General features: G+C 40.4%; 1 protein-coding gene across 6 annotated transcripts in view; it reads left to right on the top strand.

Annotated features, from left to right (window-relative positions):
- The window catches only part of kif21a (kinesin family member 21A), a 40,007-nt gene that overhangs the window by 12,009 nt on the left and 1,324 nt on the right, over positions 1-26,674 (top strand). Inside the window, exons 5-35 of one of the 6 annotated variants that reach the window (XM_057836964.1) lie at positions 2,018-2,158; positions 2,221-2,355; positions 2,522-2,698; positions 3,095-3,210; positions 3,283-3,478; positions 3,781-3,970; positions 4,249-4,315; positions 4,515-4,715; positions 5,462-5,515; positions 9,805-9,895; positions 10,613-10,730; positions 14,100-14,288; positions 14,420-14,619; positions 14,838-14,945; positions 15,026-15,094; positions 15,186-15,328; positions 17,159-17,303; positions 17,713-17,907; positions 17,980-18,081; positions 19,195-19,360; positions 19,998-20,018; positions 21,324-21,381; positions 21,484-21,535; positions 21,670-21,836; positions 21,950-22,072; positions 23,829-23,965; positions 24,720-24,894; positions 24,982-25,146; positions 25,226-25,343; positions 25,736-25,906; positions 26,137-26,336. In XM_057836964.1, the coding sequence (XP_057692947.1) occupies positions 2,018-2,158; positions 2,221-2,355; positions 2,522-2,698; positions 3,095-3,210; positions 3,283-3,478; positions 3,781-3,970; positions 4,249-4,315; positions 4,515-4,715; positions 5,462-5,515; positions 9,805-9,895; positions 10,613-10,730; positions 14,100-14,288; positions 14,420-14,619; positions 14,838-14,945; positions 15,026-15,094; positions 15,186-15,328; positions 17,159-17,303; positions 17,713-17,907; positions 17,980-18,081; positions 19,195-19,360; positions 19,998-20,018; positions 21,324-21,381; positions 21,484-21,535; positions 21,670-21,836; positions 21,950-22,072; positions 23,829-23,965; positions 24,720-24,894; positions 24,982-25,146; positions 25,226-25,343; positions 25,736-25,906; positions 26,137-26,336 (4,190 nt within the window). The remainder of the gene's footprint in view (positions 1-2,017; positions 2,159-2,220; positions 2,356-2,521; positions 2,699-3,094; positions 3,211-3,282; positions 3,479-3,780; positions 3,971-4,248; positions 4,316-4,514; positions 4,716-5,461; positions 5,516-9,804; positions 9,896-10,612; positions 10,731-14,099; positions 14,289-14,419; positions 14,620-14,837; positions 14,946-15,025; positions 15,095-15,185; positions 15,329-17,158; positions 17,304-17,712; positions 17,908-17,979; positions 18,082-19,194; positions 19,361-19,997; positions 20,019-21,323; positions 21,382-21,483; positions 21,536-21,669; positions 21,837-21,949; positions 22,073-23,828; positions 23,966-24,719; positions 24,895-24,981; positions 25,147-25,225; positions 25,344-25,735; positions 25,907-26,136; positions 26,337-26,674) is intronic. The other 5 variants (XM_057836967.1, XM_057836965.1, XM_057836968.1 and 2 more) reach the window with 5 other exon arrangements.

Raw genomic sequence — 26,674 nt, 5'->3', positions numbered from 1 at the left:
ACAGCCAGGCTTTTTGAGCTGTCTAACAGCGAACTCTTGTGGTCGCTTTGCGACATGGTTTATTGTTTTCTTGCCAGTTCAATATGGCTGCACGACGTCTCGGGCTGACGCCTACGTTGTAATGTTGTGCTTATATGATCCTTAGACCAGATTTGTCCGTAAGTATGGTTGTTGTAAAGAATGTACATATTATGTTAGTAAGTGAAATGTTATATTTTTTGTATGAGACGCTTTTTGTTTATGTTTAGTGAACCTGTATAGCGTGCTAAGCTAACGTTGTTGCTAATGCAATGCTTTTGTACTTTTTTTTGTAGTTTTACCACGGTCTAAAGAGGACAATGGTTTGAGACCATTTTATTAATAAATCAGATGAAAAAGGAAGAAGTCTGATTATTAAGGTGTCGTTCACTAGCTGTCTAGCTTTGGAAAAAGTAGATGCTTCGGAGTGAGGACAGCATAGACAGATTTAAATGACAGTAGAGTGAAATGCCCACTACAGTCCTTATGTACCGTATGTTGAATGTATATATCCATCTTGTTTCTTATCTTTCCATTCCAACAATTTTACAGAATATATACATAATTTACAGAAAAATATGGCATATTTTATAGATGGTTTGAATTGCGATTAATTGCGATTAATTACGATTAATTAATTTTTAAGCTGTAATTAACTCGAGTAAAAATTTTAATCGTTTGACAGCCCTAATATATATATATATATATATATATACGTATATATTTTTTTTTAATCTGAAGTTTTTGCTTGTAAAAGCCACAATTGGCAACCAGGTTTTTTTTTTTTTTTTTTTTTACTGTTGGTATAATGGTAACTTGAGTTGTGTGATTATACTGGTCAATATAAGTATTCATTATAGTTGACATTATGGGTCGGCTATGGGTTATCCATCATTAATGTTTGCACGTGTCTGTGGTTGTTGTGCATGGAGCAGCAGGAGAAATCTCTGTAGTTATAAGGATGCTTGGGATTTGTTTGAGGGGAAAGACCCTAATCACTCATGGTGCACAAATAAAATGAGCATTAAATGATAAACAATAAATTATAAACTTATCAAAAAACTACTGCCTCACCAGAAAGAAATAGACACTAAGTTAAGTAATGAAACACATAATAATAAATAAGAATATGTGCAAAAGCCCAGAAAAATGCATCTTGGGAATTGTCAGTGCATTGGCATGTCCTAGGATTACCTGTAGTTGTAATGCTTTGGTCGCCCCCCAGTGGCTCTTTGGGGTAACTAGTAATACATGATTTATTTGTGAATTTTGTTTTTTTCTAGTTACGCACGTTTTGGCTAATTTCAATTTATTTTATTTTTATGACACAATAATTTGACACTTTTTCTTTAACTTGAAGTTGTTCTCTTATTTTTCACAGGCTGTTTGTTTGATTTGTGAAAACCTTGAAGTTTTTAGATTTATCATTATTAAAGCATCCAGTGGGGCATCCCAAATCAATTAGCAATAATATGTTAAGTCCACAACCACATATAATGACAACCGTTTATTATCGGTATTGGATGTTGGAGTTCAACAACATCGGGATACTCGGTTATAAAGATTATTTGACAACTAATCGTTACTGCCATACTCTGGCATCTTAGGGCATTTAAGAAATAGTATCAGGGAAAAAAAGATAAGTTCACACACACAAAAAGAATATACATATTTTTTTTACACTTTATTGTAAATTAATCATTAAAGTGTCAACGTATTTGCACATTTACAGCATTTACACATTTACACTATACATCTGTATAAATATCTTGAAGTGTTATCCTAAAATGTATTTCTAATACTATTTCTATACTATTACAAATGTTTATGTACTGTATATAAAAGTAAATAGACAAAACACACACAGGTCATTTAAAGCAATAGTACCGGTAGTAAAAACTGATCTCTGTTGATCAATTAAATTGCTGTCAAGAGTTTTTGCTGAGCATAGTGAGTCACCATATAATATTGTTCCATTGTGCTTTTTGCCTTGTTGCAGCTTTATAACGAGGAAGTTCTGGATCTCTTTGACTCTGTGCGGGATGGGAAACAGAAATCTCACATCAGGATCCATGAGGACGCCAACGGGGCGATCTACACAGTTGGCGTGACCACACGTACTGTGTCCTCTGAGGCAGAGGTAAGACAGAACATTTTCAGCTTTTTCGATGACATCACTAATATTTGTCACTGATAAATTAGATGATGCAGTGCCTGAAGCTGGGTGCTCTGTCTCGCACCACTGCCAGCACGCAAATGAACGTCCAGAGTTCTCGTTCACATGCCATCTTCACTATCCACCTGTGCCAAGTCCGTGTCTGTGCCTCATGCGACAATGTGAGTCACCCTTCATCAGATACAAGCTGATATAAATATTAAACAATAATTGAAGCAAAACTTAAATGAAAGAAGTGTTGTTGTTAAATGTATATATTTTCAGCTGTAATTTACTGTCTACATTTGATAATATGACCTGTTGCACCTTTTCCTTTGGTCTTCGCAGCAAGAAGACTGCGACGACGGTGACAATCGGGTCTCCAACGGTAATGGAGACATGGATGAATACGAAACGCTAAGTGCCAAATTCCACTTTGTGGACCTAGCTGGCTCTGAGAGGCTCAAGAGGACAGGCGCCACTGGAGACCGAGCCAAGGAGGGCATCTCCATCAACTGTGGATTGGTGAGAGATCATAGTATAACATTGCCATCTAGTGGATTCTCCTGTGTACTTACATAAACCCTGCTCATAAACGTTTATAATATGTAAGGATATTGTGGCTATTTTAGTTTATTTCTGTTGTTCAATTTAAAAAAAATATCTTAAATAATAGGTAAAACAAAATTATTGTAGGAGGAATATTTTGGTGCAATGCAAATTTGTTAAAATCTGCAGAATTGATTGTATAGAAAAAATACCCACACAGTTGAGTCTAATTAAAACTTGAATGAATCAAATTGTATTCTATGGACAAATTAATCAGTAAACCAAATTACCTTTATAGAGATTCATCACTCATGTAAGTTACTTTATTAGACAGTGGTGAGTTGGTTATTAAATGTTTCTCACATTTTAAAGCTGGCTCTGGGAAACGTGATTAGCGCTTTGGGTGACCGTAGTAAGCGGTCCTCGCACGTGCCTTACCGGGACTCCAAATTGACTCGACTTCTGCAGGACTCATTGGGAGGAAACAGGTCAGTGAAGACAGATTTGCACTTTGCTTATGTAATAAAAGCACACTAAAGAGGTGTCCTTGTGTGTCTCAGCCAAACAGTAATGATTGCGTGCATCAGCCCGTCTGACCGCGACTTCATGGAGACTCTTAACACGCTCAAGTATGCCAACCGCGCCCGGAACATCAAGAATAAGGTGGTGGTAAACCAGGACAAAGCCAGCCAGCAGATCAGTGCGCTCAGGACTGAGATAGCAAGGCTGCAAATGGAACTCATGGAGTACAAAACGGTGAGTAGGATGAGGGGAGGCATACTGTTTATATTAAAGGTCTACACACCTTGTTTGGATACAGAATTTTTAAAGCAACCTTTTAGAGAAAGCATCAAACCTGCAAAATAAAAGAAGCTATATTATATCAGTTTAAATCATTTTACACCATTAATGTGACCTACGTATACAACTAATCAATTCAAATTTGTTTTATTTCTTACATGGTGTTTGAGCAGACACTCTAGATGACATTAATTTTACTTGATATGTTCCTTTGAAAGGACTTGAAAATATATTGACTGCCATCCTTCCCTACACAGGGCAAACGCTTGGCCGGCGAGGACGGCGTGGAGAGCTTTAGCGACATGTTCCACGAGAATGCCATGTTGCAGACGGAAAACGGCAACCTGCGCGTACGGGTGAAGGCCATGCAGGAGACGATCGACGCCCAGCGGGCACGACTCACGCAGCTGCTTAGCGACCAGGCCAACCAGGCCCTCGCCAGAGCGGGTATGCATACAGTTTTCCTTAAATTCTAAATATATGCCGAACTGATTCAAAACCACTTTTATATCACTTTACCTTATCTTATTTAATCATCCCGAAAAAAAGTCTTACAGGCCATTTGACTTCACAGCATGCTTTCTATTTGCATTTTTAGGTGTCTGTCCTCTTTCAACCCAGCTACTTATTAGCTAAATCGGTTCCTTAGAAGTAGCAGGGCGGACCAAATCGGCATTTGTAGTGTACAGTTACATTTCTAATCAATGAATTTCTTCCTTATGCAGGTGAAGGGGGCACTGAGGAAATTGGCAACATGATTCAAAGTTATATCAAAGAAATTGAAGACCTCAGGTAAACACAAAAATGGCCTAACACTATCTGTTAGCATTTATCTTTGAACAAAGAAGTACAGCTGAGAGTGACTAGTTTAAGGTTTAGATTGTTAAGATTGGCCAGATTTTTTTTTTCTTGAGCTCATCGAGGATTTACATTATTGAGAATGTTGTATTAATTTTGCACTTAAAAACGTTTCCCTACATTTGGTCCTCAGAGCCAAGCTTCTTGAGAGTGAGGCGGTCAACGAGAGCCTGCGAAAGAACCTCTCTCGCGTCACCAACCGCCAGGCCTTCTATGGTGGGTCTGGCTCCTTCTCGTCCTCCTCCGCCCCAGAAAAGGAGACGTCTGACATCATCGAGATAGCCAAGAAGGATCTAGAGAAACTCAAGAAGCGAGAGAAAAAGAAAAAGAAAAGGTAATAAGACATTGATTGTCTGGATATGAAAACTCAAATCAGTATTCAGTACCATCCTCGGTTTGAAAAGATTTGTAACCTGTTGACCAGCTTGGCTGGGCATGTCCATTATGAATTAAAAAATTAAAAACTTGAAGCTCCCCTGCCCGAATTTGAACAGGATGTCCTGTGTTTTGGTTTAAAATAGCCATTTTGGAGCAAGTTGTGAAGTGTTTACTCTGTCAAACTCCAACAAGGGAATGTATGCAATTAAACCTCAATCTGAAGTAGATATGTTACACAAATGGTTACGAAAAAACCATAATGTGTCAAAGTTTTAGCCAATATGGCCAGTGGGTAAAATACATTTGACTTACAAGAAGCATGTTACGGAACAAATTAAATTCTTAATTCAAGGTAGTACGCTAGTCGCTCTGAAGCTTGTTTTGATTGTAACTCCTGGAAACGGAAGAACAAACGCAGTATACTGTAGCTTTGGCACTGAGCTATCAATATATTAATGGCTTTAACCAAAGGTGTTTGGCGATTGTGTTGTTGTGCTAAAAGAATTTGAGGAATGAAAAGATCTTTCTTCAATTATTCTTTTCTTTATCATTTTTCTCATTCTGACTTTCTCTGTCTCTTTCTCTCACTTTCTCTCTTTCTCTTTTTTTTCCCTGCTTGCTTGCTTTCTTTCTTACTCCCTTTCTTCCTGGTTCTCCTGATCTCTTTCCTTGTCGTTGAACATTTTACTCACTCCCCTGAAGACTCCAGCAGCTTTTGGAGGAGCGAGACAGGAGGGAGGAGGAGGTTGTCGTCAGGTTTGTTGGCTCCCACCCTCCTGCTGCCCCTTTTATTCTCCTCATGTCAAAACTCATCTTCATCTTCTTCATGAAACACAAGCCTCAGTCTTGCCTTGAGTTTGACCATCAACTCTTATTGTTCGTCACATCACATGAAAAGTTATTTTCAAAAAGTTTCAATTTTTGTTTGTTTGTTGCTTAAGCTGTAAAATTGGCGTTGAAACTACTTTGCTAACTAGCTTTGGATAATAAAATTATCCAAGATGGCTTGAATTATTTTTTTCATTTGCAATGCATAATCCCACTTTTCTTTTTATGGTTTCACATGCTATATTTTACCAACGATCTAGTGAGATTACATGACATTAGGTACTCCTAGTTTAACAATACAGGAGGTTTTTTTTGTTGTTGTTTTTTTTTTTTTTGCGCCTGCCTATTTCATATTTTATGCCTAATATCCTTGAACTCATTTACAACATACCGTATATGTTTTTTTGCCTTAGAAAGTTTGTAAATTTTTAGATTTTCACACAATCTGAATGTTTTAGAGTCTGGATTGGTTGCCAGCCAAATGCAGGGCACATTATAGACAACCAACCATTAAAATTTACATTCACACTTAGGGAGAGTTTGACAGACATGCGATACATGATTTAAGCATGATTTAGCGTCTTAACTTGAACATATTGAAATGAATATTCTGGTGTACCTAAGTTTGGCTAATGTTTTGACCAAGGGCGTAGGTTTGGTCCCAAAAAAAAAAAAAAAAAGACTTTGATTGACTTTGGACTACTACAATAAAAATATGATGGGGAAAAAAAAACATTGGTTAGGACGATATAACTGTATAACCTGCATGTACACTTTTTTGCTTGGGACGGGACATTAATAAGACCAAACAGATTGGGTGAACGGGGGTCAAAGCTACATTTCTCACGAATATGAACCTAATTAATTGATAAGCTAAATGATCAATGCATAATAAATCTGTATTGATTTATACTAACTTCCACGCGTATCGATTCAGGTGATACACCATTCAATTCAGTTTTGTTTTGTTTTCCAAAACTACTAAAGAAACATTTTGAAAACTTTCAGAATAAATGCCTGGATTTTATTAACAAATTTAAATTGCAATATGTGAACCTAAATTATATTAACATACACAATAAATACAATGCAGGAATGCACAAAATAAACATTTGTCTTAAGAGCACTCAGCATTGTCTAATTAAATACTGTATAACTGAAAAAATGTCTTCGGGAATAACAAAAATAAATAAAAATGGAGCCTTCCTTCAGGTGAAACACTGCTCCTTGTGTCCACAAGCACAGCCAAACTCAACAAAGTACAAAAACTTTTTACCTCGATTATGATTACTGTATGATCATCTGGGGAAAAAAATGTCTGCATAAGCACCAAATAAAAATATTTTACATAAATAATGTAGAAAATAAATACATTAATTTTAAATAAATGCAGGTCATCAGCCAATCAAACGTGCGTTTGAGGGGGGGGAAATGGACCGGCATATTCAGCATGTGAAAAGGGTTAAGTGTTAATCTGAACATATTGAAAATAATTCACATAATAGTGGTAGGGTCAATTATATTCTTACAACTGAAGGAATTTGACTTCCCAGCCAAGCCGCCGGAACGGCGACAGCCGAACCAGTTGGCGTCCCGCTGGCGCAGCCCCATTAACTCGGCCGGAAAGCCCAACACCTCGCGTTCACTCTAGTGTTAACCCCTTTGCACTGACTCCAAGTTCCAAAACTTTAAAGAAGGCTCACCGAAAACAGGTTGACAATTTATTCGTCGACAGTCATCAAAAAGCAAGGCAAAACAGACGACGGAGAGGCAATGCTGGATCCAGGGTCCGCAAAACAACAGATACATCAGAATGTTCCCGAGAAGCGACAGTTGTTAGCTAAATGTTCAGTCTTTTGAAAAAAGTGGAGGAGTGGGCCGGGCGGAAGGCCGGCCTGGGTGTTGTCTTGGGATAATCCTTCTGTGGCAGGTTTGGGCGGTCAAGTTCGTGTGTCATCTTTCGTGGCTGGGTCGTGGTTGCCAAGGTAACTGAGGTGGGGGTTCGGCATGCCTTGACGTATGAGGCGCCGAGCTATCAACTTGTTGCCTTGGTAGAGCGGGGGTGTCCTGACCCCACCGAAGAGACGCTGACATCTTTTCCCTTTGCTTATCAGATGAGGGCTGATAAGCTGGTCCACTTTATCAAAGGGCATGGAGTAACGTCTCCTTAAACTGTGGTTAAATGCTTTACTATAATGAATGTGTTAGACTAATGCAAACAGTTATACGGTGTCTGCGCGAAAAGTAACTATCCCCTTCACAACATATGGGAAGACAATCTAAACGACCTATATAACTGAAGTCAAAATATAATACAAATAAGGTGGCTTAAAAGTGGGCTAAGGACAATTTTAGCATCCTTAAAAGTTAGTAGTGTTATGTCCCTACCCAAACCTACTGTCGTAAAGGGGACGGAGGAACCAGTTCCGTATCGCAGACACAGGACTTTATTGATGTTGACAGGCAAAGGAAACAAACAGATCAAGCGATAATGGACAGTTGACATGCTAGCGTATGCTGGAATGCTGACAACATGACACTGAATGCTATTTGTTTGTGCCTTATATACTGTTCTCAGTTCTTTGTGACATATTATGGCGTGCACAGTCCTTATGATGGAAACCTTTGTGATGCATGAGTATAATGCAATATGGTGGCACATGACAGAACAGACTTGGTGATGGAAGCCTGATGCAATATCAGGCAATATGCTAACCCATGAGCGCACGTTGAGCGCACGTGACAGAACCGCCCTCTCAAGGGACGACTCCAAAAGTCCCAAAAATTCAGCCCACCAAGGTCTAATAATCCAGGGTCTGGTTCAGAGTCGTAGTCAGATACAGGCATGGGCTTAGAGCGGGCATCGGCTCAATCTCCTCCTTTCCAGTGGAGGACTCAACTACCGATGGCACAGGATCAGGTTCAGAGTCAGATACAGACACGGGCTGAGACCAAGCCGTCAGTTTATCAGCAACAAAGAGGCGATCAGTGGGGCAGGGCAATGGCTTCGTCAAGGGCGCTGGGCAATTCATAGGCGACGAGTTATCTTTGATATAGTGCGCCAGGCTGTGATAAATGCGTCGATCATGTCCGCCAGGCTGTGATAGAATGCGTCGATCATGGCTTCCGTGTTCGTCGCTGTGTCTCACCGGGGTTTGGAAATCAATCGAATACTCACGATTGCCTTGACGGATGGTCATGAGGGCGCGGGATGTCTGGGAGTCAGAAAAGCTCAGGTCGAACACTTTGATCAATACATCGGCAAATGCATTGAAGTTGGTACAGGCTGGTGCTGGAGTTGTTACTGGTGTTCGTGGCCAATCTGGATTAACGATGCGAGGTCACCAGACATCCGGAAGACCTCCTTTTCCGTTTGCTTAAGACGGTCCAGAACAGAGGGTTGATACGCTGGTTCCATGTTGGTCAGGTCGTACTGTCTTGAAGGGGACGGAGGAACCAGTTGCGTATCGCAGACACAGGACTTTATTGATGTTGACAGGCAAAGAAAACTATCAGGTCAAGCGGTAATGGACAGTTGGCATGCTAGTGTATGCTGGAACGCTGACAACATGACACTGAATGCTTATTTGTTTGTGCCTTATATACTGTTCTCAGTTGTTCTTTGTGACATATTAAGGAGTGCACAGTCCTTATGATGGAAACCTTTGTGATGCATGAGTGTGATGCAGTATGGTGGTACATGACAGAGCTGACTTTGTGATGGAAGCCTGATGATATATCAGGCAATATGCTAGCACTTGAGCGCACGTGACACCTACGCCCTTGGTTCGGACTACTCTCATTGTCCTACAGCTGACATAGCTGTTATAGTACCTCACTCGTTATTCCGTGATTAATACAGACCATTATAGATACACAACATCATTTCTTACACAATTTTAGATCTTTTTTAAACCAATAACTTCCTTCTCAGTGATAAGTAAAGTCCCACATCTACACTGAGCGTTACCACTGCAAAGGCAGTCACAGGTGTATCAAATGTTGTGGCCAGTAGGTGTTTATACTATGTGTTGTGTGTCTGGTGTTAACAACTGAAGCATTGCTGTGATATATAGTGGAAACTAAAGCTTGCTTATCTGCTCATAACAAGGCTTTGATGTGTAATTCTTTGAGTCAGGTATAATAATAATAATACCTCCATTATTTGTTGCTATTATCTCGCAAAACGGTTTCAAATGTGTGCTTCCATCTTTCAGCGTGGGCAAGGAGGACATTCCTGACAACGAGCAGGAAAAGAGCAGTGATAAAGAAAACAACGGCGAGCGAGCCAGCGACGACGCCGACATGGTGAGATGCGAGCAAACACACTTATTGAATATTTTTACATATGACGTATAGAGCTTTTAAGAAAATATTTGGTAACAAAATCACGTCAGAAACTGTTCGTGTTCGCAAAACAAAAAAAAACAAAAAAAAAAATTTGTTTGAAAAGTAGAAAAAAGCAGAAACTAAATTCAAGCGTCGGGCTACAATTAGCTGGCATCATTAAATAATAATCTGAACATTAAATAATATTATGTAAACTAAAATAATCATGATCCTAATGACATACTGTACAACTTCCCCGATTTTAAAATTTTTTGAGAGTGATGATGAATTCATTTTGCTCGGAAATTTTAACCCTCGCATGAAATGTGACTTATCCCATAAAATATAAAAGTATTTAATTTAAAAACTCAATGAAATATAAATTACTTGCAGATAATACCATGCTTTATCTTTTTAGCATGGATAATTACCAACAAAGTTGGAGAGCGTATAATACATACTAAAATTACTGGGGGAAAAAAGCTATGGGGTGATTTTAAAGGGTCTGTACTATACAGAACAGTGAATTATACTCAAAAAAATATTTGAATCAATGAAATTTGAGTAACAGCCTTCTGCATGAATTCATTACTTTATTAAACCTTCAGGAGATGATCGTTACTATTTTTTACAGTCGTATGAACACAAAATCGTACATACTCATTGCATTTTTTTCTTTTTTTCTAAACTTTAAAGGAGCAACAGGATGGAAGTGAGCACGATGAAGGAGAAGATGATGAGGAGGAGGAGGACGATGAGGACATGGAGGTTGAGGACAGCTCAGATGATTCTGACTCTGAGTCGGACGAGAAAGGTGAGATTAGTCTCATGAATTCTCTGCAGACTTACAGTATACTGGACTGTCTCAGAAAATTAGAATACACAATATTCTAATTTTCTGAGACAGTCCTGTACATTAATCCACCATTTAAAGCAGGGGTGTCCAAACTTTTTGCAAAGGGGACCAGATTTGGCGTGGTAAAAATGTGGGGGGCCGACCTTGGCTGACGTCCTTTACATAGAACAATATACAGGACTGTCTCAGAAAATTAGAATATTGTGTATTCTAATTTTCTGAGACAGTCCAGTATATAAGATCTTTATTCAGGAATCTCACAATGGGTCCATAGCACACACACCAACAAAAGAAAAGAATACCGTACATATGGAAACATAGTAATAATGTGACTAGAAAGGGAAAAAAAAGAAACAAAACAGAACATCAAGAAATCATTGGCTATCAGTGCACAACAAACAGGCTTTTCGGCCAATGGTGCCACAGGCTCGAACTATATCTAAAGCTCTTTGTAAGCTGTATTAAATTCATTATAATATTATTTCCAGACTCATTTAGCCGACACTGCACCATCTAGGCACACCCAATAACAGCCTCAGGGCATCATTGTAGGCATCTGAATGGATTTAGCCGTGTACCTTGACCACAGGGGAGCAGTGTAAAACTGTGTGCAGTGTGCCCTAAACAGTGAGGTTTTAACGTGGAGGGACCACATAAAAAAATCTTCTTTTAGGCATGTTTGCCTGTACATGAAGTTTACAACATTGACGAAAAATATCCCTGTCATCTGACAAGTCTTCAGATATGGAGTGGGCGAGTTATTTAGCTTCATTTCAAATATTCAAAGCTATTTTGCCCAAAAAAAAGTGAGGGAATGTAGCCGCCCTATCTTCTTTAGAACGTACAATCACAATGCTACTTTTCCCTGCGTCATATTTGATTTCAAAAGGGTCACCAAATTGGGAACATATTGAGAGCAACTCCTGCAAGCCAGCACTGCATGGAGAGAGCACCACCATATCATCCGCGTACATAAGACGGTTAATGACGGTGCCTCCTACAACACAACCACTGTTACACTTATTGAGACGGCTGGATAAGTTGTCCATTAAAACATTGAACAAATATGGTGAGAGAATTCCTCCTGTCTCACACCATTACTAACTTTGAAGCAAGCAGACATTGAGCCACCCCATTTTATGCGAACAAGTTAATTTGCATACCAGAAGACTAGAATACGGGTAATATATTTGGGCACCCCCTTTTGTGTCAACATAAGAAAATGTTTGATATGATTGGTCCATTCAAATGCTTTCAATGAGTCGAGGAAGCATAAAAACATTGTTTTGGGCTTAGATACTTAAATAATAGTTCGTTCAAAGCAAATATACACGTCGGTTCCATATTTCCTTTTAAACCCGAATTGATTATCGCTTGTGGAAATAACTGTAGCTATTCAACCCAGTATGACTGTCTCTAGAACTTCAGAGAGCACACTGGCCAGGGCAACTGGTCTGTAATTATCTTTACTGTTGATTTTACCAACCTTGTCTTTTATGATGGGCAGAAGTTGTAATGCCATCATAGAGTCAGGTAAAATGCTTAAGGAAACCATAAAAACACAAGGCAAGAAGAGGGATTAGCTTCTGACTGGCATGTTTTAAAATTTAAATGCTCAGCTGTGATACAATTGATGCCACCATCCTTACTATTTCTAGATCAATAATAGCTTTGTGGATTTCATCTGGAGTTATAACTAAAATCCCACTGACATCACCATTATCAGGTTTGAATGTATCACTCTTAATACAGTTAAACAGCTCGTAGGAGTGCTTTTGTCCATAATTCCGCGATGTTAATCGAGCCACAATACTCCTTTGATATTAAAAGGCAAGGGAGCTTTACAATTATTCAATATTTTTACCTCTTTCCAAAAGTCACACTATCAATGATTACCAAGTTAGCCAGCAAGATAGTTTGCCCTCATATTGGCCTCATTCCTACTAATAAAACGTACAGCAAGCTTAAACCTTGCATTCCTGCACTTTTTATTCTCAAATAGAACCCCACGTCCAACTCTGCCTGACACTGCCCTTTCTTTGAAGGCTTGCCTAGCTGTTTAGTGAAGTGCAGCCACATTAGAATTTCACCCAGGCTTGGCATGATGAGTTTGCTTATCATTATTATAAAAGGTTTTACCAGAATCGTAGAGACATTTAATGATTAAAACTTACAGGATGCACAAATCTTTGTGGTGCTGTTTGTTTTTGCAATTTACATCGCAACATAGTAGAGCTTCCTTAGGTAATATCACAGATTCTAACCAAATGCCTGTTTTTAAGGGGGACTTGCCGATGATGTCATTCGTTAAAGTTGACCAGTTAAGTTTACTAAAAGTGGCTCTGTTTTCATCTGCACTTATCATTGGTATTTTCTCCACATTGACACACATTACTAACAGAATATGATCAGACGTTTCTATATCGTAGCAAATTTTTATACTCATCACCGAAACATGAGCACCTGCCGTCGATACGCAGTGATCAAGCCAAGATACAGTATGCCACACGTCACTGATGTACGTGAAGCCGTTTGAGGCGAATAACAGTTTACTGGAGATAAGCAGGCTGTTATCATTGCAGAACTGTAGCAAGAGTTTTGCAAAATTAGAATTCCCATCAGAGCTGTCTGCATTGTAATCCCCTACCAAGAAAACAGAGGTTGAGCCACATCCCTCGATAAAATAACCAATATTATCGTGCATATCGTGCAATAAATGTCCCAGCTGCCCATAGCCCCGGAACATACATATCAGCCAAGTCCGTACACTCCGCAGTTGCCTGAAAGGAGCAGAATCTGGTCTGGGTTGTCTCGATCTTCCGGCAGATGACTACTGCTTTTTTAACCACTGTCATGTTGTAGCCGCCCCAGTAGTGAAGAAACGTCAATATGATGGTAGCCAATAGGCAGTAGCTCATCCTGGTAATATAAAACAAAGCGTGGTATGTTTTCCCCATATTCGTTTAGTAACCTCAAACATTCTTTAATATTGTTTAAGTCTTTCTGTGGCCCTTGGTATGAGACGCAGTGTTGCGTGGTGGAATGGCACAGCTCAAACAAGAGATTCTTGGAGACTCCATCCACTCAGAGCTGAAATAGCTTGTGGCCAACAGGACTATATCATCATGGCCCAGAGTTCTCATTTTAATGACGAGGAAGTTTAATAGTTTGTCCTCTACTATAATTCTGCCAGCTGCCCCATCTAGTATATGCCTAGTATATTGGCATGAAAACATTTTGGCACACTTACAGCGGCTACACTCTCCATGTTATCCTTATGACTGGGTCAGATCCCCACATGCCTAAATCTCAATTGGTCTTTCGTAGAGAACTTCCAGGCAGACCTGGCCAACATCACATGCGAGATCGCCATAAAACAGAAGCTGATTGACGAGCTGGAGAACAGCCAGCGTCGCCTGCATACGCTCAAGCAGCAGTATGAGCAAAAGCTGCTGATGCTGCAGTGCAAGATCAGGGACACCCAGTTGGAGCGGGACCGGGTCCTCCAGAACATGAGTAAGCTTTTGTTTTATCAGAACTGCACAGGTGGAAAAAGTACTCACCCTCTGTACTCGAAGTATTGGTCCTTTTTTTGACTGATAAAAAATCTGTGCTACTTCCCACTCCTAACTATGAGTGTTCTTCAGACTCTGTGGAGAGTGGCTCTGATGACAAAGCCCGAAAAATCAAGACAGAATACGAGAGGAAGCTAAGCGTGATGAACAAGGAGTTGCAGAAGTTGCAGTCAGCACAGAAGGAGCACGCCCGCCTGCTTAAGAACCAGTCCCAGTATGAGAAGCAGCTACGCAAACTCCAGATGGATGTGGCCGAAATGAAGAAGACGAAGGTAACATTTATTTGCTGAAACCTTTACATATAGTGGAACAAAATGGTTAATCTCTGTAGCATCTGCTAGTTAAAAATAATTTGTCTAATTTGAATGAATGGTCACACTGGAAAAAGTAGCCATGTCTTCTTAATGTATAAGTTAGAGGTACAATTGTATGGGTATATTTCATGCCTTTTCTCTTTCTGTGTGTCTTTCGTGTTGTTGTGTATTGTTAGGTTCGCCTCATGAAGCAGATGAAGGAGCAGCAGGAGAAGAACCGCCTGAACGAATCCCGCCGAAACAGAGAGATTGCCTCTTTAAAGAAGGACCAGCGGAAACAAGAGGTGGTTGCCCTGAGGTCGTTGTTCTCTCTCTGTGGTAAACCATTTATGGATGGGTGTCACTTTTTTCTGTCATTCCTAAGCACCAACTGAAGCTGCTGGAGGCCCAGAAGAGGCAACAGGAACTTATCCTTAGGAGGAAGACTGAGGAGGTTGGTTTTAACCTCGAGGTGGCGCACTTCTTTTTTTCTTTTTTTTTTTTTTGACATGATGCGCTCAAGCATCCTCCATGTGTGTGGTCAGGTGACGGCTCTGCGGAGGCAAGCTAGGCCCACCTCGGGGAAGGTCATTCGGAAGATCAACATTCCAGACACAAATCAGGACTCATCCCATCGTCCACCTTCTGGACGCATGTACTCTGGACATGGTGCTCTCAACAGCTCCAGGTATGAATTAACCCCTTGGCTGCCATTGACGGTGACTAGGGTTGATCTCGAAATGGACTGTTTATACAATGACTGCACAGTAACGTTGGTATATTACCACTAAAACACTCAAATTAACGAAACACATCAACCTTCCTAGTGTTTTCACGGTTTTGATGTTACTTCAAAATGAATTTTTTGGCTGCCAATGAGGGCGATAGATGCCCTATCCATTATGACGATCTGGGGCTGGCAGTGATCAAATGATCGAGGTGCATGAGTTAATCCATCGTTTTGTGTAATTATCCCAAAAAATTAACCCATAAAGACCTGGCATTCATACTCTGCATATGTAGAAATCATATTTTGGGTCACGTAGGCAACCAATATTATGTATACAAGTGTTACCTCTAGAGATGTCTTGATCGATCGATCGGGTCCGATCACGTCATTTTCAAAGTATCGGAATCGGCAAAAAAATGTCGGCCATGCCTTTTTTTAATATATATATTTTTTCAAATTAAATCGTTTTCTAATTGTATTTAACGTTACAGACATAATATGTTACACTCATCCAGAGTCTTTAGTTTAGGCTTAAGGTAGGGTTATCAAATTTATCCCGATTACGGCTGGTAATTAATTTTTTTTCAAAATGTATCACGTTAAAATATTTAACACAATTAATGCATGCGCTGCACGACCCACTCACGCATTGTCGCGCTCAATCTGTAATTGCGCTGTTTTACCTATATAGAGAGATAAAAGGCAGCGTAAAATGAGTAGAGTGAATTTTGGCAGCCTTTGGAGCCTTTTTTTAATTGACTAAAGCCTTACAATCCCTCTTCCTACGATTAGAAATATCATGGGAAGCAATGTGGGGAAGCAAGGTAGCAATTGATCTTTTTCTTAACACCTTATGTAATTCCCAAACGCAGAGAAGATATATCAATTGGTAGCACTACGCACAGTCATGGTTCCACTTCCCATCATGCATTTAGGCATGGCTACAGTATCATTTACTGAAAGCTCAACAAATACACTAGATGGCAATATTTAGTCACAATATACAAAGTCACAAGTCTTTCTATCCGTGGATGCCTCTCACATAAAGAATGTTAATAATGTAAATGCCATCTTGAGGATTTATTGTCATAATAAACAAATACAGTACTTATGTACTGTATGTTGAATGTATATATTCGTCCGAGTTTTATTCATTTTTTTCTTAATGCATTGCCATAATGTATATGATCGGGACAAATTATCGGGAATGATTGGAATTTAATCGGGAGCAAAAAAAAAAGCAATCAGATCGGGAAATATCGGAATAGGCAGATACTCAAACTAAAACGATCGGGATCGGATCGGGAGCAAAAAAACATGATCGGAACAACCCTAGTTACCTCCATAACACGAAATTCGATATCAGGTCGTGATTATAACTTTATTATTATTTATATTCAATCATTATTGTGTATTTTGATACTTATTTTTTTTAATTATAATTAACTCATTGCCTGTCACTGACAATGATAGACATCCAATTCATTTAAATTGGGAGGTCTGGCTGTCTACTGTATTCTCATGTTTCAGTGCCATTGACTGCACTAGACATCCAATCAATTTGACTAGGAGGGCTCCTCCCTCAGTCAAAATGGATTAGACGTCTGGCACTGTCATTGGCAGCCAATGAGTGCCCTATAAATGCGTGGGCCATTTCAAAAAGCTGATTTTAGCCCGTGGGCATAGCTCAGCTTTTAAAATTAATTCTGATTCAACTATATTTTAATAAGTATAAGTGTGTAAAGTATGTGGGAGTGGTAAAACCAAAAATCTCCTTTTTGTATGCAGGTCTTCCCCCAGGCGTGCCGGCGGCCTTTACTCCACTCGAATGGCCCGCAACAAGTGGCAGTCTCTGGAGCGGCATGTCTCTGATGTCATCATGCAGAGGATGACTCTCTCCAATATGGAGAATGACATGAACCGCCTCCTTAAGGTTAGTTTGGAGTTAAACAAATGCTACATAGTTATGAGCACAAAAAAAAGGAACCACGGAGTACGCTGTTATAGTCTTAACCCCTATTTGATACATTCATTAAAACATAACTATATATTTCTACAATACTATAACAAAATGACATGGCTTTAATTGCCTGAAATTGAAGACCTCTGCTTTTCTGTGCTCCAACTCATTGGCTGCCATTGACAACCCATTTGAAGTAGGATGGCTGCCCTCCCACTTCAAATGGATTGGACATCTACCAGTGAAAACCCAATTTGAAATTACAGCAGAAGGCTGAAAAGAGACATATGATTGGACATATATCATTGTCAATCACACTAATAGAGTTAATACTGAATTTTTAAAAAATAAGTCAGCATAGTCTAGTGTCTTATTTTCACAGCAACGCGAGGAGCTGACCAAGCGCAAGGAGAAGGTGGTGAAAAAGAGAGAGCGACTGCCCAGGGAAGGGTCCGACGTTGAGAAGGCCGTAGTCCCTCTCAATGAAGAAGTGGACGCATTGTCTGCCAACATTGATTACATCAACGACAGCATTGCTGACTGTCAGGCCAACATTATGCAGATGGAAGAAACTAAAGTGAGGAAATCGAATAAAGGTACGACAGGATATTGGGATTGGTTGCTCATTCAGCTTTGTCTTGGTGTACAGGAGGAAGGTGACACTGTGGACGTCTCCTCCGTGATTGGTTCATGCACACTAGCAGAGGCTCGGTTCCTGCTGGATCACTTCATGTCCATGGCTATCAACAAAGTATGACCGTGCGGCATTATTATTATTTTTTTTATTATTATTATTATTAATATTTTTTTTTTTCATACCTGTTTTGGATTTGACATTTCCCAGCGCTCGCGTTCAGCTGTCCCACCACCCAAACCAAACTCCAGTATCCTTTAAATTTTAAGACAGGACTACAAGATATCTAGAAAAAAAACCAACAACTTGTCAACTAATTAGTTAGGTAATCGGAATTTGATAGGCCTACATTTGTTGACGTTAAATGTTGTGAACGTCACTTTGCCCCATCCTGCTCCTCTTTAGGAAAATTAATTCGTTCTCCCATTTTTCGAGATATTTACAGGTCTCCTTGCTTTTTTGGCAGGAATGCCTTCTCCCATATTACATCCATACCTCTCTCTCCTCTGTTGTTTCGGGTTTGTTTCCGCTGGCTGCACTAACCTTGTGACAACTGCCACCCAGGCTACTGTAGGTGGCATTTCTCGCGAGGCTCCTGACAGTTGTTACCACTGCTCGTCTTAGGCAACAGGATCGTTAACTCCGTACCGTAGTAGGGAATGGATCATATTCCTTCGCTGCTCGTATGCTCGGTAACACTCAATCCAGTTCTCTCTGCAAGTCAATGGTGAAGTGCAGACAGACAAGCGGACTCGTCAGATTGCTCGTTCCTTGGACACTTGATTTGAAGCCGGAGGTGGATGCAGCCACCTAAAACATAACCTTTTTCTGTACTGCCCACAACCTGCCTTCTCTCTTTTCTTGCTCTTCTATGCTCATTATTGTGTAACACCGGCCCTACTTAATGAGAATAGTGGCTCTTGGTGATGCCGGTAAGACAGTGTTCAGTTAGGAGCATTAAGGGAAAATTGTAATACGAGAGGATGAAGGAAATGGAATTAAATACAGGAGACTTGACAGCTATGCGTTTTAAACCTTCACCGTTGAGTGACCGAAGTTACCTACAGAGCTTTGGCTATTTGCCTTATGTGCCATGATGAAAGAATTATAACTTTTTGCCTGCCTATTTCGTTAAAAACATAGCCATGCTTGGCAGCCACTTTGCCAGCTATCCCAGTTTATGTTCCCACTCTTTCCAATTGATGTTAATCTATATGTGGTTGTGCCCAGGGTCTGCAGGCAGCCCAGAAGGAGTCCCAGGTGAAGGTGATGGAGGGTCGCCTGAAGCAGACAGAAATCACTAGTGCCACACAGAACCAGCTGCTTTTCCACATGCTCAAGGAGAAGGCTGAGTTCAACCCAGAGTTGGATGCGCTGCTTGGCAACGCCTTGCAAGGTAGACGCCGATATTTTGACTTCAAGAGTTACCTTGTCATGTAAACGCAGGTTTCTATTTGTTGCATGACTTTGACAGTTTCCCATTATCATCTGCTGAATACAGCTTGGTTTCAAGCTAACCTTGAAGGACATCAACATTTGATCATTTTGTATTCCGTCTCTCCAAATACTATACTGTGTGTGTTCATCTAGCATCTGAAATCTGTCTGCACAGCAACTGTACATCTGCAGTCTCATGTTTTGAGACACTTCAGCGTTCACCATTTTGTTTTTTGTTCTTGATCCATCAAGTTGTAGAGAATATGCATTTACTGTACTGGTGTATGAGACCAAAGTGGCCATCTCTTCGGTGGAAATGTGTCTTAAGTATATTTCTTAAGTCTTTTTTTCCCCCACAAAAAAAACGGTAACCCGCCCAACCTCAATTCAAAACTATTGAGTCTGCACTTTTGAACAGTTTTTTTCCCCATAAACTCAGGGTGCAATTGGCCAATTTGTGTTCAGCAAGATGCTTTCTAAACCCCCCTCCCCCACATTTTTCTTTTACTTTTGTGCAACCATTGTTTTTATCTGTGCATTCTTTATGTATTTTCTGTTTCTATATGGTTTCCTTTTGTGTTATGGTGTTCTTACAGAGCTAGGTAACGTACCAGCTGGTAAGTGGAACAACATCATCAGAGTTATGTAAAAGCATGCACTGTATGGAACTAACTTGAACAGGTGCATGAGGTGCAGCCAGTTTCCTTCCCTTCTCCCGAGCTCATCACCTGCTGCGGCCTCCATGCTTTAGCACCCTGCTAACTCCCCAACACACACACTCACACACAGGAAGCATTAATGGATCATGTAACCATCCTTGTACTGTACTATAGGTCAAACCCCAGGGGCCCTGAACTAACGATTCCTTTAACCTCATCTCTTTCCCTTTTTCTGACTGGGCTCTGTGAAGAAGGCGTTCCCGTTGAAGCAGCATGGTGCTGTGCTGACATTACCCACCATCATCAGTCACCCTCCTTTGCTCTGAAATGTATTCTTCTCAGCTACAACTTACAGCAGAACCTCCAAAGTCCACAACTATTTTGTGTGATGACAATTTGATCAGAAATCAACATTATTGCAAGGCAATTGTGCAATACAAGTACAGCAATTTTATGTGTATTACTTCACAAATAGAAAATTAATATTAAAGAAGATAGCATAAATAACACACAATGTTCAATTTATGAAAGTAACTACTGTTCTATGAATCCTATTTGGCGGTCAACAGGGATGAAATACCTTAGGTTTTATCGTCTTGTGTCAAAAATAGCAAGTCTTTTTTTTTTTTTTTTGATGAAGTATAAGTGAGTATTGTTTTCCAAGAAAAATACTTCGTTTTAGAAAAAAAGTTGCATTTTTAATTTGTATTTTGAGGGATTATTATTTAATACAATATTTTGGCAGGTGGGTTGTATTGTTTTTTTTTTTCGGTTTTGTTTTGTAAAAGAAGTCGTACATTGACAATTTTCTTATGTGAAGTCATATTTTTTAGGGAAAATAAATACATTTTGGGGGGGGGGGGGTCACCTGTGGCATAACGTTTTAGTTGAGACCAAAAGGTTATTCATCTATGTGGGGGGGGGGGGGGGGGGGGAATTTAGCGAGTAATAGCGAAAATAATCAGGGATTAGTTGACTATCAAAATAATTATTTGTGGCAACCAAGTTGTTTTTTATTCTGTTATTACCATACATTTGAGTAACCTGAAATTTAGCAAGGAAAATTGTCTTACCTGATAAAAATAATTCCCCGTACAATGGATAGAGATTTTAACAAGTTTGCTGGTAAGTCTTGTAAAAGTGACTTCACTTTACATTACTTCCATATTTCAAGTTTGTGTTTTACTTTTGAGGTTCCACTCTAAGTGACCAAGTTGACTTTTTTGAGGGATCTATTAACAACTGTTTTTTTTTTTTTCACAGAAAACGGCGACGACAGCAGCAGCGATGAATCATCTGCTAGCCCATCTGTGGATGGAAGGTAAGTTTGGTGTGGCATACCTTGCTCATTCTACAATGTTTTACTAATACTGTAGCTAGATTGATATTAAGCATATGACTAAAACTAACATTTTCCAATCAGCACTGTATCGGATCTTATGAAGTTTTGTGGCGAGACCAAGTCGAGGAATAAGGTATTTCTTAATATAAAATTTTACCATGTATGTTATATAATTATTTTTTTTATATACACAGTGTATATGGTGAGAATCTTGCATCCGATTGGATGTTAAGACCTATGAGTATCTGAGGTTACCTTCTTTCTCAGGCCCGCCGACGTACAACCACTCAGATGGAGTTGCTGTACGCCAACAGTGAGGCCGCCCCCGACCCGGCCGATTTCTCGGGCCCCGTGCTGCCACTCGCCGAGACGCCAGACTGTGGCAGCGACTTCCTGGCGCTCTCGCCTGGCTTCTCCTCCAAGATTTCCAGTGTGTGAGTGAAAATTTCCTACTGTTGACCCGCATGCACCTCGTCATCACTTCACCCCCATATTTTGTTGTTTTGCAATTCATTTTTCCCCTTAAATTGTCGAACCCAACAATCAGTTCGGGCCACAGAACGGCTGCAGAAAAGCGAGCTTCGCCAGCACCTTCGCCGCTCACTCGCAGGAAGACGTATGACAAGGCCCAAGCGGCAGGCGACAGGGCAAAGCTCAAGGAGATTAAACAGTAAGAACGTCAACGCCCAAAGGGCTATAGTAACTTTACTTACTAATCTAGTCCTGCTTTAGGGAAGCATGGCACTAAATTCGTCAACTGGATTGACCGTTTTTAATTGAGTTCTTATTCTTCTTCCTTCCAATCATTCTGCGCCATATTATAGAGTGCAATTTTTCGGTTTGGGAGCGCTTAAAACGCCCCTGGAATTCATTTCATCAGTCATTTTGATCGGAAAAATGATTTGAGTTATGAATGTTTTGAATCTGTATGAGCCTGATCACTGAACAAATTACATTCGAAGCTCCAGGCTGCTCCTAAATGGTCACATTTTGGCCCTGAAATTGTAATATAATATTCAGCCACTCACACGTGTGCAAAAAGTAAAATTTACCAATGTATAAACTAATAAGTGGTATTATCAAATATTTTTGTTGTTGCTAAACGTACTCCCGCCATTAAGACTGATGAAATGGGAGCGAGCTGAGAAGAGCTTGTTTACTCAAAACGGCTGCATTTTGTCGGTAATTCAGAATTGTTTTGCGGTTGCCAAACAATGAGCATGAATTTGCTGCTGTAAAATATGTTTAAAGTTTGTTAGAACCAAAGCAAATAGTGTGACAGTTATTATCAGTGTTTAAAACCTAAAATACTAGACCAGCTTTTTGTGCTTGATAAAAAAAAAAAATCATTATGAAAAACTAAGCTTCCTACTTGTTATACAGGTAGCCCCCGAGTTACGAACGAGTTCCGTTCCTACGCTGGCGACGTAACTCGAAAGGTGGAACTAACCTTTTTAAAACCCCTAAATACCCCCCAAATCTCAAAATAACTATCAAAAAACATGTATTATACGTCATTGTACTGTCCTTGCCAAGATGTTGGAGTTAAGTCCTAGCTAGACAGCGAGCTAAGCTCCAAAATGACAACGTCAGACATCCATGTGGTTTGCTGACTTTATTCAGCTGCTCATGACAGAAACACTTGCAGAATGAACCTAAAATAAAAATGAAATTAAATCTGTTTTATCTTCAATAACAGAATTCAACTTTGCGTTTATAACTAGCAGCAAATACAGAAAAAACAATCCACACAAACGTAGCATATATTAGCTATTGTCCGCTCATCATCAAAAAACAATCACATAAACTTGCCCAAGTATTTGACCACTCGCGTATACCTGCTCTATGCTTCCTGCGCCAAAATAAAAGCATGCATCACAAAAAAAAGTCAACATGGTGGACGAGACTCCGTCGTCATAAAGTCCAAATCACGTCAGTTGAGTACGTCGTAACCCGGGTACTACCTGTATATTCTATGCGGGTTCACATCCTGTGCTACTACTACTTACCACCTTTAATGACAAGTCCATTGTGCTCTTTTAACATGATAATTAGCCTCATTCATGTGTGAAAGCAGTCAAAGCTATTGTGGCAATAACATTGAATGAATTATTTCCAGGATTGCCTATCACTGGATCCACATGACCAACAGTGCTTTTTGCAGAATGGCATTGGCTACTGTATGTCTCAACCCATGAAATGACACAATGATTTTCGGCATGATTGTTCACAAGATGTTTTGGGTGCAGGTGATACAATATGTCCCATCAATCACTTTTTTATGTTTTGTCCCTTTGTTGTCCCACCTTATTTTTCGGAACTGTCCCCGACGACCTGCACGAGTGTGTCACACCTTCTATTGAAGGTGGTCACACCGCCATGTTGGATAACATGCAAGTTGTCATGTATGTGTTTTGATTCTGCAGGGGCGTCATCAACCCAGTGATGTCCACAAAAAGCCGCTCAGCATCACTGCTGCAGTGCGTTCACGTGGCCGAGGGACACAGCAAGGCCGTCCTCTGTGTTGACTGCACCGATGACCTGCTCTTTACGGGTTCCAAAGGTAAATTAATGCTATACATGAACCTCCTGTCCACCTTTTTAGAGTGAATTCTTAAATACTAGTAGGAAAGTAATGAACTTTCACCCAAGTATTCACACACACACACGATGAAAACTGCTCTCCGCGTCTTGGCGCTAGCACAGAAGCCTTTTCATAACGTACTGTAGTCCTTTTAAAATCCTTTCACCACCCATGGTAGCTTTAAATCGTTCTTTCCCAGTGACACCAAGGTTCTTCTGTTGACAACACACTGGCATTTACCTGTAAATAACTCCCACAATAACTCATGAAGGTAGCCTCAGGAATGCTATTACAAGCAACAAAGTTAAAGATGGGTGCGAAAATGGATTCCAAGCGCATGCTGATATACACAGTAAGTTCCCAGTGCTGTTGGATAATGGAACATTCACGCTAGACAGTATAGAAACTGTATGCAGCCAAAGTGACAATGTCCTCATGAAAGTTGGTGCCGCCAAGCAAAATGAATGAAAGAAATTTTGCTTTTCAAGTTTCAACAAATAAGCATGATGCTAGTTAGCACGTAAAAATCCATAAGCTGCTTCGTTATTAAAGCTGCAGGGTTCAAACGGAGGGATGAAAGTAGTGGCTTATATCTGAAAAATTCAGTAATGAAGCCTTCAAGAAGGCTTTAGTACCACAAGCTGCCATTTCATAATTGCCCACAATGCCTTGTTTTAATAACCACAATGCTAGGCTCTGATTGTGTATCTTCTTGTACCTTCCCCCCCCCCAGACCGGAGTTGTAAGGTGTGGAACCTGGTGACGGGCCAAGAGATCATGTCGCTGGCTGGACACCCCAATAACGTGGTCTCAGTACGCTACAGCTCCAGCCTAGTCTTCACTGTCTCCACTTCTTACATTAAAGTGTGGGACATCCGCGACTCAGCCAAGTGCATCCGGACTCTCTGGTAAATGAGCTGGAGGAGATAATGTGGGAATTTGTTTCTATTCTATTTTCTCTAATACTATTTCTTAATGCCACCTTGTGCCCGTAGCTCCTCCGGACAAGTTAACGTCGGTGACGTCTGTTCATCCAACACCAGCAGAACGGTCACCATCCCAGTAGGCGAGAACCTGATCAACCAGATCGCATTGAACCCAACTGGGACAGTCCTGTACGCTGCGGCCGGAAACTCTGTCAGGATGTGGGATCTACGAAGGTGGGGTCCCTATCTGTTGTCTGAGTCTGCAAATATGACAGAACGTACAATCCCTTGATCGTGGTCAAATTTTATTTAGATTTGCTTCCACTGGGAAACTCACCGGTCACCAGGGTCCTGTTATGTGTTTGACTGTAGACCAGTCAGAGAACAACCAAGATCTGGTCATAACCGGCTCCAAAGACCACTATGTCAAGGTGTGTTACTCCACTACTCTTTCATTTGCTCACTCCACAATTTTGTTTACTTCTGTGGTAGGTTTCAGTAAACAAAATGTTTATTCTGACTGTCTGGCTCCGATCTTCCGTTATTGTTGAGACGACATCTTTCATGATAAGCAATTGCTCTACAATTTTGTGTGTGTCCAATTTTTATGTTTTAGCATGCGAACAATTTCTTGTTCCTCCAGTTATAGCACTTATCTTTCTTTTCATGTAGATGTCTTTTCTGGTGATTTGCATCTCAGATGAGTGACAGGTGGAGGCTCCTCAGTGATGTGCTCAAAAATTATCGTTTAGCCATGCAGATGCTTCTATTGTTTCTGTTTGTATTAACTTAGTATATAAACTTCTTTTGTTTGTCTGGGTAGCTTTTTGAAGTGACCGAAGGCTCGCTGGGAAGCATCAGCCCGACGCACAACTTTGAGCCCCCCCACTATGACGGCATTGAGTCTCTGGTAGTTCAGGGTGACTTTTTCTTTAGCGGCTCCCGGGATAACGGCATCAAGAAGTGGGACCTGGACCGCAAAGATTTGCTGCAGGTGCTCCTCCTGTGACTGCATGCACTTAAGTGTTCCTGTTAACTCTGATATTTGGAAGCACCACAGGTTTATGTTTCTTACAAGTTACTCCCAGTCTGCCAATGATCTTTAATACTCCTGTAGACTTAGTGGTTTGACTCAATTTGCCGATTTTAAGTTAATTTGCTTTGCTCTCCACTTTCAGTCCTCCTGTCCTTGTCAATATCGGTTATCTTTCTCCCTTCTGTCAGCAAGTTCCGAATGCCCACCGTGACTGGGTGTGCGCTCTGGGTGTGGTCCCCGGTTCTCCAGCCCTTTTGAGCGGCTGTCGTGGAGGAGTGCTTAAACTGTGGAACACGGACACTCTAACCAGCCTGGGTGAACTCAAGGGACACGACAGCCCCATTAACAGCATTGCCACCAATGCCAGCCACTTGTTCACTGCCTCTGAGTGAGTATATAAAATTTAGGGGTGCACTATATCCATTTTTTGAAACCGATATCGATAACTTCCTGCTCTTCAAAGCCGATGCCGATATTGGTAACCGATAATAAATATATAATTTTTTAAATGTATAACCTGAGTTTTTGAACACCTGGGGGTTTTAAAAAAAAAATAGTGGGTGGTGGTTTCAACATAGATTTGCCTTTGATCTCACCAGATTTTTCATAGTGACATGAACAAAACCGTGCGTTTCACTTCTGCACTGCCCGACAGCCAGCTAAGAATGAATGCACTTCATTCAGGCTTGGTCTTTTCTTGCTTTTATGGGAAGACACCCGTCTTAA

The sequence above is a fragment of the Corythoichthys intestinalis genome, chromosome 5, assembly GCF_030265065.1.
Source record: "Corythoichthys intestinalis isolate RoL2023-P3 chromosome 5, ASM3026506v1, whole genome shotgun sequence".
Classification (NCBI taxonomy): Eukaryota; Metazoa; Chordata; class Actinopteri; order Syngnathiformes; family Syngnathidae; genus Corythoichthys; species Corythoichthys intestinalis.
Note: the sequence above shows the minus strand (reverse complement) of the source record. Positions and strands in the feature narration are given on the sequence as shown.